Source organism: Falco rusticolus, chromosome 14 (genome assembly GCF_015220075.1).
Source record: "Falco rusticolus isolate bFalRus1 chromosome 14, bFalRus1.pri, whole genome shotgun sequence".
Lineage (NCBI taxonomy): Eukaryota > Metazoa > Chordata > Aves > Falconiformes > Falconidae > Falco > Falco rusticolus.
The window spans coordinates 15,427,343-15,442,169 of NC_051200.1; the positions used below are offsets into that span (position 1 = coordinate 15,427,343).

Consider the following 14,827-nt stretch of genomic DNA (forward strand, 5'->3'; position numbering starts at 1 on the left):
GATGCCGGGCCGCGGCGGGCAGGTGTGAGGCATCGGCCCGGCCAGAGGGCGGCCGCGCGGTGACTCAGCCGCAGGGACCGGCCGGTCACCTGGGCGGGCGGGGGGCGGGGGTCTGTGGGGAGGCGGCGGTGCCGCCGACCGCCGTGGGCAGCCCGCGGGGCGGGGCGCCCCTGGGGCGAGGGGCGGGGAACCCCGCAGAGGGGCGGGGCGGGGTGACAGGTGCGGCGCGCGCGCGCGCGCAGGGGTCCGGTGGCGGCGCCTCCCGCGTCCCTCGTCACCCCGCCGCCTCCCCGCTCCCCCGCTCCGCCATGAATATGCAAATGTCGGTATAATTGGCAGCCAATGGCGTGCGCGCTGGTCACATGGTGCTGGTGGAAGCTCAGGGAAGAGAAGTTGAGTCTCGGCGAACACAGGCAGCTCAGTACCGAGCCGCAGCGGCCGCAGCCGGAGCCGAGCCGGGGAGGGCGGGCGGACGGACAGGCGGCCGGCCGGCCAGGGGGAGCGAGTGAGCCGCTCCCCCCCCCTCCCTCCTCCCCGCGGGGTGCCCGGCGGGCCGGGGCTCTGCCTGGACCATGCCGATCCTCCTCTTCCTCATAGACACGTCCGCCTCCATGAACCAGCGGGCGTATCTGGGCACCAGCTACCTGGACATCGCCAAGGGCGCCGTGGAGATCTTCATGAAGGTGAGTGCGTGGCCGGGGGGGGCCGCCGCCGCCGCCGCCCCGGTCGCCCCCTTCGCCCGCTCACGCCGCTTCTCTCCGCTCTCTCCGCAGCTGCGGGCCCGGGACCCGGCCAGCCGCGGCGACAGGTACATGCTGGTTACCTTCGACGAGCCGCCCTATTGCATCAAGGTAATAACCCCCCCGCGGCCACCCCGGAACCCCCGCGGCCGCCCCGGCCCCGCCGCGGGGCCGCCCTTGGCGTGGCGGCGGCGCGGCGCAGCCCCGTCCGGCCCGGCGGCGGCAGCAGCAGCCTGTGAAGATGGCGGACATTTTGCTTTTGTATGGAGGAGAGAGGCTGAGGGCGCTGCTGAGATGGAGGAGGGGGGGGGAGGAGACGGACGGGAGCGTGATTCACCGCCCCGGCGTGGCGAGGGAGGCGGGCGGCCGGCCCCGCTCCGCCTTCCCGGCCGTTTCTCGACCGCCTCCCGTGAGGCGGTGGCTCCGGCGGGGGCCGCGCCTCGCCTCGGGCCTCTGCCGCGGGTCCCGGCCCTCTCGCAGCCGTTGGGTGGGGGTGTCCCGGCCGGGCTGCGGGGGCACGGCGGGAGGTAGCGCCCTCCTGACATCCGCGGGACCTCCCGCCGCTCCGCCCGCGGGACGGAGGCGCCCGGCGCCGTTTGCCGCCTGTGCGCGGCGAGGAGAAGCGGCGACGCTGGGGCTGCCCCCTCCCTCCTGCACCGGTTTGGCGTGAGGGGCCCGTGGCCGCGGCTCGGGTGGGCACCTCGCTGCGGGGCCGTGGCGGCCCGGCGGGCCCGGGCTGGCTTCTCCCGCCTCGGCCCTGAGGCAGGCAGGCCCATGCCATTTGTCACGGCCACTGCGCCACAGGTTATGCCAAGAGCAGAAAAACATCGGGGCGCTGTGTCCCTTATACCGTAGCCTTCAACTTGCTGGTAGAAACGTTCATCTAAAACATTCAAATAAAGTGTGCCACAGGAAACATCATCGCTGTGGGAGCTTTAGAACCTTCCTGAACACTCCTGGGTTAGGGCTGTGTTTGCCACGACTAAGACAGTAGTTGTTGTATCCGCCGGGCCTTGTGCCCGTACTGCCAGGGCCGAAGAGTTTTGTGTAAAAAAAATTCCTTGCTGGTCATCCCAGAGAAGAAAAGAGAACCCTCTGTAGATCCCCCAGCTAAAACTTATGGAAGAGAAGAACTTTTAAAAGTAAGCGTGCTGACTGCTGCTGTCTATTGACATCTTTGATAATGAGGAAACTTAATTATCAGGAACTATGAATCTTGGCTCCTTTCATCAGCAATATATTTATAGAGCTAAAAAGTACAGCCTGCTTTCCAAAGTGACAGGAGTGATTTAGTGAGTCAGTATTTACTGTTTGCTACTGCAACTTTTGTTTCCTTGGTAGAAGGTGTGGAAGTAATCTTACTTCTGTGAGCTGAAACCATCCTTCTTGAGTTACAGAAACCTGCTGTCTGTCAAAAAGCCTAGGTCTGCCTAGGAGAGAGGTTTTTTAGACATAATACACGCATCCTTTCCCCCATCCATGTTTCTGGCTGGATGCAAAACCCAAATCTTTGTTATCCCAGTGTGAACTGTACATTTGTAAGGGGTTTTTCTCCTAGTTTTGTGTTGGGTATTTTGCAAGTATACCTGTATTACATTTGAGAAGGAAACCTTTCCACTGCAGTGACAGCAAGCATACTGGTGATTTAATAAAAAAAACCCCAAACTCTTCTGCTGGCAGTGTGTGTGGTAATGCTACAGGTTATTACCACATACGTACTCAGATTTGCTGAGGAAGATCCTTACGTTTAATGAGCATCTGTGTACGTTCTAATGTACTAATGAGCATCTGACTGTGTTCCCAGTTTTAGTAAATAGTAATTGAAATAAATGGGACTGTGTGATACCCATCAAAGTATTCAATCTTGTTTAACATACAGTAAATGGTCAAGGGGGGAAAAAAAAAAAAAGGTATTGTAGTTCTTGTAACTTGCTAGCATCATTTCTTATGAATTTATTTTTCGATCTTTAGCATACCGATTTTTTTAAATCTGACCTTAAACAGTCTTAAAATATTTTTTCAAAACTTAGTAACTTGTGTAGGAACAGGCTACGGCTCCAACAAATAAATTTATAATAATTATGATTACAACTCCAGTTGAACTATTATGTAAAGACTTCATGGCTTAAACTAGTGTGGTTAGGCTGTCATCGTGTCTCTTACTAGAGCAGACAAAGCTTTACAGCAACAGCATGATTTCTTCCCCTGTTTGAACACATGTTCTCAAGACCTTTTACTGGTATTTTTGATGCTCCTCGTGTGTTTTCTAACAACCACAGTTAGGCCAGGAAAACTTTCTGATCTAGGCTATATTCTGTATGTTTTACAAAAGATGCTTGTAAAATAAATAAAGTTTAGTTTCTTTGCTAACGCTGCTATAGTCAGACACTTAATCTCTCTTGATTGATTTAGAGAAGGAGAAAAGAAACTTGACAAGTGAATGTTTTGCAAATCTGCTTTCCAAGTAAGTGCAGTAAGGTTTTGGTTAGTGGCTGCTTTAATGTCTTTTTTTCTTCATGATTTACACTAATTAAATTATATAACCTCACAGATAGTTCTTTAGGTTACCAGTGAAGCAACTGAGGGTAATAATCTTGTATGGAGTTGAGACTTCCTGGGAGGTAGAGGTATTATGGGAACTTCAGCTTGGATCAGGAGTAACTGTGAGACGAGTGAATTTCTTTTTTGTTTCAGAATTTGTTTACGTGTAGCCTTAAAGTGTTTTAAATTAACAGCACTGGTGCACTTTTGATGAGCAAGAATATCTCAAGAAAACAACATGCATATGGTAGTATTGTGCTAAGTGAAAGGATCCCGCTGTTGCACAAATGATTTCCTAAAAATACATGCAAGGTGATGTTTTTGGAACTCTCCTTAGTATAGAGGGTTTGAAATTATTTAGGAGACCTGTTGCTTGTGTTTTAATTAACTATAGCTTTCTGTTTGTGCTGCTTTTTAAAAATGGGACTATTTAGTCTCTGAGTTTGTAGTGTGGCTCTGCAAGGAACTGGTGCCATGTGTCTAAAGAGGAGACAGGGTGCTGCCCTGGGGAGGTGGGGACAGGGAGATGGGGATGGTAGGAATCTCGGTTCCACTCCCGCAGCAAATGCCTCTGGAACCTTGTCAGCTGTTTTGCTCCTGGTTGTTACGTAATGTATAGATAATGATTTGTGACAGTAATTATGATGCAGCCATTTATAACTCTTAATTTGCTTCCAAAATACACTCCGATAAGAGACAAATATTTAATATTTTAAAAGCATGTTATGAAACATATAAATCTGTAGTTGTCAAATGATGTGATCCTGTATAGGTCAATGGAAAGATAATGTAATTTCTGCTGAATGTTGGGTCAGACTCTCACTTTATGGAATAGGAAGGAAAAATAATACGTTAACTCATGAGGAATGCTCAGCCTAATGTTTATAGTGTGTTTTTCTTCCACTGTGTTTGGATTAAAATTGTAATACGATGCTGTCAAGTGAGTCTGTCACAGGCTAGTGGCATGTTAGCAACAATGAAGTGAGCCAGTCTGTTCTGATTTTGGTTATGTGGCACACTTGGGAGGCTAATGATACCTATAGTAAAACTCCTTTGTAACCAGTAGCATGTGGCAGGTGTCTAATACAATTAAAGCACTAGAGCTTAAATGTAGGTATTGAAGGAATCTATTCTGTGTGTATCCAGTTCTCTTGGGTGAGAAAAATGGGTTGCTTGCTGTCTGGCACAGTATTTGAAATTCTTGGCCTTCTAGCTGAGATAAATGCATTATCTGATTCAATTAATACGGTACCTGGTATGTCCTTGTTTTGAAGACTTCACATACAGGGACTGCTAGAACTCGGAGCTTGCTCCATCCCATCTGTGCTTTGACCTGGTATTGTGGTACCTCCAAGCCCTGTGTGCTGGTCCCACCCTTGTCATCCCTTGCTGTAAAACATAGCTGATTCCGACTGCCTAGGAAGGAGGGTGAAAACAGGCCAAGCGCATTACTGAGAGTTCTGCAGAGCACTTTCCCAGGCTCCCACAGTTTGTGGTTCAGAGACCCTTGCTGAGGGGTGGTATGTCAGTAAGGGCCTTCTGTGGCTTCTTCTATGTATTCACCCAGTTGCTTTTTTTGAAGTCATGTAAACTTTTAGCATTCTTAGCTGCATTTTTTTCCCTTTATCAAAAATACGTGTTTCTCTACACCGAAGCATATGCTACAGTATAAATGGACAGAATCTTAAGGCATTTAATGTTATCTTTTTTTCCCTGAAGTTGTGGTGCTACAGCAGAAATACAGGGAGAAGAGAAGAGTCTTCTCATCTGCCCCCTCGCCCCAAGCTTTTCCTGTTTTCCAGTGATGCAGAAAAGGCGGAGTGAGCTTTCAGCAGGATCTACCTAGATTTCTTTGTAAATGGAGCTTATTCCAAAAATCTCTACTTAAAAGGATTTTTTAAAAAGGAAAGCAAGGTTTGGCGCCTTTTTTTTTTTTTTTTTTTACTTCTTGATTTTTGTTAAACCTCACATCCTCCAGTTTGTGGTCTGCTTGTGGATTTGTGCTGCAAATGGCTAGTTCAGGCCCAGGCGAAAAAGCAACAATGGTAGTCTCGTGTGCAGTTATTGATTAACTGGACTGCCCTGTTCACTTGTGACTGATACCTGACTGTTGGCAGTGACATGGCCTTTCCTCAGTGCTTGAGGAATATTATTTATGGTAGGATCACAGAAATAAGGCTTTTGTTCTATGTTTTTGTGAGATTCTGTAGTATGATCTTCATAAATGATCTGACCACGAGTCAGACTTAAAGAACTTAACTTACTCTGCTGAATCTGAAATGACATGTCTTTTCCTCTTTCTGTGATGTGTTATACTGAATTCAAGAGTCACTTGTGACTACACTATAAAAATAGGGTCCCTGAATTTGAGTGCAGAAATATGTACGTAGCTGTCTGAAAAGTAGCTCAAAATACTTAATACAGTTTGTGTGAAACACTTCACTGTTTGAGAAATGCAAGCTGGGGCTGATAGATAGGATGCCTTCCAGTTCTGTTGCTGTTCCCTGCTAGTCTGAACCTATGTTTCAGTGCTAAAGAGCTGTCTTGTGGAAGCAGCCCTTTGTGATGGGCTCTGAGCAACCTCTTCTGTTTTCCTAAAATTCTCATAAGGCGTAGCAGCTCAATGACGTTTGATTTTGGTGTTGGATTGGGATACTTTAGACACTGGAATAGGCATTTGTAGAAGGTTCTTTTAAGCATCTGTCAAAGAGTACTTAATATGAGGATAACCTGTTCATTTATGGTACTAAAATAGTGCTTCAAAACTGGGAGTCCATAAGGTCAAACTCGGTGAGAGACTACTACCTTTTTCTTTTTAGTGGCACAAAAGCTTTTGCCTGCATTGTTTAATTCTGCTTTCACATAGAAGCTGTGCTGGTGTAGAATGTACCCAGTTACCACTGACTCTGCAAAGGGAGGTGGCAAATGAATGGACTGTGCTGCAAAACAGAGATGTGAGATCTATTTGTCTGTTTCTTCCAGAAATTAGTTTGGAGCTTCTGACCCTGAGCTGCAGGGAGAAAGAGAAACCCAACTGTGAAACCTGTTGAGTTTGAGGCAGAGATCATGTAGGCTGCCTGAGGTGATAGGAAATGCATTTGTGTGTGTTCTAACTTCTGTCAAGGAAGAAAACCGGAGGAATACCTAAGCTAACCTGTAGCAAATCCAGGAGTAATTTAAACTTTTACAGGAACCTTGAGACACCAAAAAACCCATCGGTTTTATATGCAAAAGGTCTGGCTTTTGGCAAATGCAAGTACTTGGTGGTCTGACCTACGCTGTGGAAAAGGATGTATGAACAGCTGGAAATACGGTTGGAGGTTTACAAGTTGGTAGTGAGTTATGCAGGCAGAATTGTTTGGTGCGAGGTAGATAACAGCTGCAGGGGCAGGAGGGAAGCTGTTATCAGAGAGGTGCAAAAGGGAAAGAAAGCTGAGGTAAATGGGAGAGGCCTGTCTTTCTCTTCAGATACGCTGTAAATAGTGTACAAACTAAGTGAACCCACTAGCCAAGCATTGTTGGAAGGACACTCCCCCACCCCCCCACCCCAAACAAACTAAAAAAACCCTGCAGCATATAGTACTGAAGAAGTGGATTTAAGTGTAGATAGGATACACAGTGTCTATTCTTGATAACTAATTCAGGAGGCTATGTTCTGTATTTCTTTAGTAGAAGGAGCAAGCCATTACTGTTTTACCACTGTACAGATTTTGAGACAGTAATAGCAATGTTTTTGTTTTTCTGAACACTTAACAGCTTCCATTGCCTGTAAGTACTAAGCACACCTCTCCTCCAGTCCTGCAGTAACATCTTCCACTGTGCTTGGTTTGCGCTTTGTCATGGAATTTGTGCATTTTGGGAAGCCTGACTTTCAGCATAAGCTACTGGCAGGTTAAAGCCAACAATTGCTCTTCCTCTACTAAACACAATGAATTTAAGACAAGAAACAGAAGTCACTTAATTGTTTAAGAAGCACTCATGCAAGTCCTAATTGTCTAGTTCTTTTTTTACGACAAAATAAAATGCATTTAATACTGTTCAAGAATCCCCCACCAAACATATTTTACGTGCTCTTTTCTATTTAACTGCCTTATCACTTAAGTTTTTGAATGGTGTGTGCTCTGTGTGCATGCATGCAAAAAGATTTTTTTTTTTCCCATTAAGCATCTATTTTTGAGTTGGACAGGCAAGGCCAGATAGTTAAACGGTTCTTGTTGATGCATGTGGTAGGTTTTATTTTATATACTGTAGCGCATGTCTCGTAATCTGAAAAAAAACCCCTATTTTACTACAGACTTGAGAATTATCGGTTGGCATCCCTGTAGCAAGCATGCAATACAGTATTGTAGCTCCTTTTAGCTTATAAAGGTACTAAAAGAATTCCAATAGAGAGCATCCTTTAAAAAGCATGTTGCCTTTCTTGAGAGACAACATATTGAGTAAGTGCAAAGCATGTTAAAATGCTTTTAAACATTCATAAGCATGCTAGTCTTACTTTCTCCCTGTCCTGAGTGACTGCTGCTTGCTGTCCGCCTTTTGTTTGTGAGTTGTAGTAAATGGCCTTTTGCAGCCAGGGGTGTGATGAGGAGAAAGCGCTATAGTGAGAGATTTTGTACATGGTAATGTACCTTTCTCTTTAAAAATTGCAAAAAGGTGATTAAGGTTCTGAAAGGAATCTATTTTAAATGGAAGGGCAGTTCAGAAATTAACTTAATCATAAATGTGATCAGCTGAACTCTGGTTGACTGTCACTTTTATCATTGGTTTTTGAAGTTAGTTAAATACTTGAACTTGTGCTTTCACCTGCAACCTGTCTTCATGGGAAGGGAGAGTCTGTGTTGCTAGGCTAATTCTTAATGAAGATATTTTAACTTGCTCTGTTTCTACAGGAACCTACAAACTAAAAGCTTGCTTTTTCATCTGAAGTGGGTTGCTGCTTTGTACTATTGATGAGATGCCAGAGGCTTTGAATGGAAACCAGTATCTGTTGTTCATAGCCATTTGTTGTGGCCATTTTATTTTTTTCATCTTTTTATTTGGTTCTTTATTTGATCTTGGACACATTCAAAGATGTAAGCCCTTAAGACTACAGGATAAACTAGACAAAAGTAGATATGTTTGCACTAAGAGGCTTAACTCATCCTCAGTGCAAAGGTCGCTTTTATTTTAAAAATAGAAGCTTAAAATGTGGAATTAAACAGTTGGGCTGGATCCTCCCTGGTTGTATTTTTGTAGTGAGATGTTCCATAAGAAGAAAGGTGCTTTGTGAAGTTGGTGGTTCCTGTCATGTATAATCTTTATTGGCTGCCTCCTCCCCTTTTGTGCGTTTACTATTTGAGTTTCACATGTTTGTTGGTTTTTTTTTTTTTTAAAGGCTTCTTTTTTGTTGATATTTACAGAAGGCCTAGGCCTTGTAACCTGGTTTTGTGGTGTAGCTAAAAATATGCCCAAAATATTTCTGTGATATCTTGAAAATGGGCATTTATTCTTTTTAAGCTTTGTGAAAAACTAACATCGTATTAAGTGCAGATTGTCTCACACTGGAACAATGGAAAAAGGTGCTGAAGGTTGCAGACACTTCTACAATGTTCACACTTGCGTATTTTTCAAAACAGCTTGCCAGAAATACCTGATTTGCTGCAATGGTGCAAGAGTGGTGTTCTGAGCTTATTGTGAACAAGGAAGGACAAAACTTTGTGCTGTCTCCTACAGTGTTTTCATACTTCAGACTGTTGGAATTAAATGGGAGAAAGTAATTTCTGTACTGTGTGACTTGTCTTCTGGAGATCAGTGCTTTTGGAGGGAAGAGCAGTGCCAAGTCCAAGGGCCCTGTGAGAAGATTCTGGATGTCTCTAGTCTTCAGTGATTCTCTTCTTCGCTTGCTATATTTTGAATGCTTGTATCCCTGATTTTATTTAATAACGTAGACTACAAAAAAAATCAATTGAAAGAACAGTTGCTGCTGTTCTGAATTTAAATGCAGATTGTTAAGTAATTCACTCTTGTGAATGTAGAGTCTTGGCATTTTTTCTTCCTTCTTGAACTTTATTCTTAGTGTACCACGTAGTATGTAACTCTTACATTTCTGCCCCCTCCAAAAAAAGTATAGCAAGTACTAATTTAAAGAAATCTACTAATTTAAAGAAATCTTTTGCTTTGCATTTTTCTTGCTAATTTTAGAATAGTCAGAAAGTAGTTGTGTACTAATTGACATCAGCTGTAAGGAGCATGTTGTAGGGTTAAGATTTTAGTAAGGTGCCCATAGACTTGCATTGGTCTATATATTCACTCTGCAGAGTATTTGAAAGACACGGTTTCTTTTCATGTAGGATCTGGCATTTACAAGAATCTCTGAAACTTGAGAACTACTTACTACCAGATGAGTAAACCAGAGCCTTATTTTCTTTTAAATAGCTTTTTTCCCCCCCCTTACTCTATATTTTTCCTTTTTGCAACTAAAGGGCCAATCTCACATTTTACCCTGTTATTATGAGTCTTTGCTTGGGCTCCTATGCAGACTCTCCAGCAAAAGCATCACTAGATGTGTTAAATAATTATCCTAGGCTACAAAATCAACACTCCAGAACACCTTAATTTTGCTTTTTAAAGATGAAGATGATTGTTGATTTGCTTGTGTTTTCATAGATGTTTTTAAACTCTTTGAAGTGTAAAATAGCATTTAAAAAAATACACATTTTCATAAGGTGGATGTTGTTGAACAACTAATTTGACCGAAAACAAAGATCTACAGTGTAGTTAAGCTGGTGTTGCTATGCTTTGCTTGTAAGTGGGAATAATGCATTAGTATTGGTCTTCATAGCATGTTAGTGGTAGAGCTAATAAGTTTTTGTTAACAAAAAGAAAAGAGAAGGGGTGAAAAAAAAAAGTTAGACTGCTTTGTGGGAAAATCTACATCTGTTGAACCAGAACACTTGGTGCCCTTTGCTGCTGCCAAGTGTCGTGATGGTGTTGCTCACCGGCTGGGGACGTGGTGAGCAGCCTGGGCTGGAGCAGGGCTGGTCCTGCTGGGCGGCAGGCAGCCAGCAAGCTCTGGGGACGCGCATGGGCACTGTCTTGGGCCAGCATGAAGAAGGATGCAGGATGCTGTGGGGTAGAGTGAGGCAGTGGGTGTCTCTTTAATCAAAAGAGCTGAAGCTCAGAATCGTCATTTTTGAACGGGCCAGCTCTAGAGGAAAGATGTGACTTACCCTCCTCTAAAAATGCAAAACTGACTACAACTATGGTACCAACTCCGCCAACATATTTTTGCTGTATCAGGTTTGAAGGTGAAATGGATGTTATTTGCTAGGCTAAATAATAATATAAATAAAAAAAATTTCTCAATTTGTGTTCCTTCAGTGAGTATTTGAATTTGTGCTCTGAAGTCTGTCATTTTTTTTTTTTTCTTTTCCCCTCCAGCAGTTCCTTGGATAGCATTTCAGACGTGAATTAAGGACATTTGTTGATTACATGACCCCCTCTAGATTCGTTACGTTCTTGAGATTCAAAGTAAACTTGTAATATATGTAGTGCTTTGGTGCGCTGCACTAGTTGTGTGATGTGCTTTTGGAAGGAGCAGGGAGGAATGTGACAGTTTTCAAAATGAGTGTGGATCATGCTGTGTCATCTCAGCTCTGGGCTGTAAAGCGAAGAGATCATCAATAATTCTCTTCCACTCAATTCCCAAAAATGTGCCATGAAGAATACCTTGTCCTGATAGCCCAAATTTTGTAACCTCTTAGGTCTTGCCTTTATTTCTTGCAATTTTTTCAGCTGTGCTGAGAGTAGGAAGGGACCAGGCAAAGGACAGAGCTGGGGGCTGAATGGCATTGGGAGCATGTTTGATAGTCTGGAAGAGCAATGGGTGCTGTGGGTAAATGTGGATTTTTTTGATTGAAACCTCCATGTTTCAATGGTTGTCCTCTCTACAGTGTTTGTTTTAGATGCGCCTGTGATGGTATTTCTAAAATGACTGCTATGTTTCTGAACAGAAGCCCATAGCCTCTTGTTTTGCTTGCTGTACTAGAGCTTGTAGGATTGTATGATTACATCTGTGTTGCCTCTCCATTAAGCTATTCTGTGAAACATAGTTTGTTCTACTTCAACTCTGTACTGAAATACTCTAGTTTGTTGAGTGTTTCTCAGAAATAGGTGTTTTTTTAACTGGATAGTGTTCCTTTATTTTAATAAAAAATGCTTTTTGGATCAAGGTGATAAAGTGATCTCTTTGGCGTTTATACTTCCCTTTCTTCATGTGTAGTTCTTTCATCTTTGTGCAGCAAGAAGTGTGGTGAGAGTAGCTGTCAAAACACATGAAATATTGTTGACCAAAAAGCTAAATCCAGAGACTGATTAAAGGAGGAGCAGCAGGTAATAAATAAAAAGGTAGAGTAGGCTTTTTTCTTCCTTGCTTGGCATTGATTATTATTATCACTTGATGCCAAGCACAGTTTCCAGCTTTGAGTTGTTCATGCAGCATCTGTTAGACGTCTCTAACAGGAGAAGGTACTGCTTCTGTATAAATGCTAATACTAACAGGAGGCCTCAGTACTACTTTCATAACTGGAGTTAAAGAACCTCTCTACTAGTGTTTTGCATGGATACCGTGAGTTGTTCCTACAGGAACATCTTGAATTCTTCTTGATGAAAAAGCATTTCTGTATCTTTTTTTAATGTTGAATTTATCTTAAAAGGACAGTGAATCACATGATGTGGTTTGACCAAGGTTGTTTCTTAAGTGTGTGATTTTTTTGTTTGTTCTTTGAGGTATCATGGGGAAATACTTATTTTCTATACAAGGTAATTGATGTAACTGATGGCCTGTCCGTAACAACTGGCACATAATGGACTAGAATGCAGTTCTGATCTTGGTCACTAATACATGCTTTAGAAAACAAGCTGGTCTAGTCTATTTTTCATTTATAATGAAATAATCTTTGGTGCACCTACAGGAGAGTTCAGCTTAGAAATGGGCAGTTGAAGGGGCTCTCCTGTGCACCTGAGTTCACCCTGCAGACCTGCCTTGGAGTGTCAGAACTGGATTGCTTTCAGATGAAGTAAAAGTGGAAGAAGCGCCCCAGCTGCAGTGCTGAGTCTACAGGACTATAGAACAGTTCTTGTGAAGTAAACCCCCTGAAATGCCGCCATATGGAAATGCAGCTGTATGGCTGTCATCTCCTCAGAAACAACTGCCTTGTTTGTGCTGTACTGCTTGCTGGCCTAAAGGTAGCCAGTGCATGACACATTTTTCCTTGCACTAAAGCCGTTTCCAGTTGCGTAGGGAAATATAATGTGGGTGAGGGGAGGAGGGATTCTGTGTTTGTTACCGAGGTACGTACTCTGTCCCAGAGAAAAGGGAAGAATTGTGGTGCTTGGAAGTAGATGGAGATGGTGGACAAGCAAAGTAACAGCTTTCTGGTAAAATCTGGTGTCAAAATATATCAGCTGTGTGGGATTAAAGGAACAATCTACTCAATGTCTTTATTTTTAAAAAAAGATGTATTTTTTCTAAAGATGTATTAAAGCAGTTTATGCTTCTCTGTTCTCTTGGAGATGTTTTACATATATTAAACTTACGTAACTTTATGTGACTAGGACTTAAGCAAGTGTTTTTTAAAAAATTAATATTTTTTTTATTAAGAAGTCCACGCTGGATTTAAAGCAGTGCTTGACCACTAGGTTTTGGTTTATGCATCCTACAAACCCAGCAGAAATAACTTCACAGGAAGAAACACTTAGCTTGCTGTTCACAACCCTTTAGCCTTAAAATGGTAGTCTGTTGGTCGCTAGCTGTAATGTAAGGAGGACCAAGAGATGCTTTTGTAGACTCTTCAGTGTACTTGAAAGCTGTGTGGGCTTATTTAGGAAACCTGTGAGTTGACTCTCCATTAAAATACTCCTCAGATGAGAGAACTGAGAAGGTGGGTTTTTGTGAGGCTGGTCTCATAGTAAATAGCAGTGTATAGGTATACGCTGCTTGAGCGATCAGGGCTTGTTTTTGTTGTGCCTGCAGCAGGTTCATGTCTTAATTTTTACCCTGAAACTCTGTTCCCTGTTCTGGAAAATGAGATTTCTATGTGAAAGTCTAAAGATAGTCTACCCTGGCTTGCTAACGAAGATGTATTTGTCTTTTCATCCATCCTTGCCCTTTGCCAAAAAGATTGCCAAAACAATCTTGCTTTGTTCCAGTGAAGTATAGAGGTAGAAGCTGTCTGTGATTCAAACCCTTATCTAAGGCAAGAGGAGGCTGGAAGAGTGGGGAATAGAACTAATAGAAATGATTTACAGTGTGCTGGAGAGCCTAACACAGTGATAGCAATTGCACGCAGCAGGCTTGGTCCCATCAAACCTTCCTCCTCTTCCTGCAAGCTTTGCATCAGACCATTAAGATCTGCTGATGTGCCCCCACCAGCACTAGTCCTCCAAATCCAGGACAGTACAGCCTGGATGCGAGCTGGCTCATTGTGTTCAGTACTGCCCCGATGATAAGCTGATTTCAGGCTTGTGTGCCAGTATCATTCTGTGCTGAAGGTATGCTAATCTCCTATCTCAGAGGTGGGTGTTGTGATGCTGTCCTGTGCCAAGAACAAAAAAGAATTGATCTTGCGAGTTTCTTTACTAAAGGCTGTTTGATATTGTGCAGTGACAGGGCTGGTATGTTGCATAAAAGTAACTAGAGAGCATAGGTACTGAAATGAGAGAAGAGTTACTCTGCAGCTGAGCTACAGGCAGAACCTGAGAGCTCTGTTGCCTCAAAAGTGGCATTCATGAGGATGTGGAAGGGAGTCAGTATCTGTAGGTATCTCTTAGAGCTATTCCTTCTGCCCCATTTGCACAGTGCAGACAAAAATTTGTGAGGGTAAATTAGTAGGTGATATAGGTTGTATGATGTTGAATTATTTTAGGACTTCTAAGTGTTAAATAAAAATGTACACAATGTTTATAGCATAGTCAGTACCTTTCTTCTACTGTGTGTTATTTCCAACTACTAAATCTCTGAACATCAAATAAAACATGAGGGTAGAGTGGGCACTGGCTGTTCTGTACTGCCAAGCAGCGTTATCCCATCCTTTATGGGGCAGGGAGACACGTGGTCCCAGGACCTCTCCTCCTCTCCCCTTTGCTAAGTTTTGCCATAACAAAACTGGGGTGATCAAGATAGTCTTTGTGTTTGCTAGAATTCCTCTTCCAAAGTTGCTGAAGCTGGGGTAGGGGAAGCTCTTAAGTTACATAGCAGGTATTCCCTGCTGCAGAACCCACTGAGCAATGCTGGGGCTGCGTTCAGGAGATTGCAGAGGGGGTGAAGGTATTTTGGTATTTGAGAAGCAGCCTCTTGCAATGTAGGGAGTCCAAAAGAATAATACAACGTAAAAATTATCTGTTCTGATTATTTGGAAGGCAAAATGCTCTGCTGGTTTCACTGTCTTCCCACAGTACTTGGAAATTCCATAGCAGGAACAGTTTCAGATTTCAGCAGCTGGATTTTTTTCTTGCCTTATTTTTTCCAAACGGATGTCACTGACAACCTAGGATGCCACAGGCATGTT

At 43.5% G+C, this 14,827-nt stretch overlaps 1 protein-coding gene across 7 annotated transcripts in view; it reads left to right on the forward strand.

The window, feature by feature from the left end:
- The first annotated feature begins 327 nt into the window (after nt 1–327).
- LOC119157168 (integrator complex subunit 6-like) overlaps nt 328–14,827 on the forward strand; it is a 41,957-nt gene continuing 27,457 nt past the window's right edge. For 3 of the 7 annotated variants that reach the window (XR_005107418.1, XM_037407736.1, XM_037407737.1), the window contains exons 1-2: nt 328–683; nt 774–851. Coding sequence is in view for 4 of the 7 variants with exons in the window: in XM_037407736.1 (XP_037263633.1) it covers nt 573–683; nt 774–851 (189 nt within the window). In the remaining 3 variants the exon portion in view is untranslated. The remainder of the gene's footprint in view (nt 684–773; nt 852–14,827) is intronic. The other 4 variants (XR_005107416.1, XR_005107417.1, XM_037407733.1 and 1 more) reach the window with 2 other exon arrangements.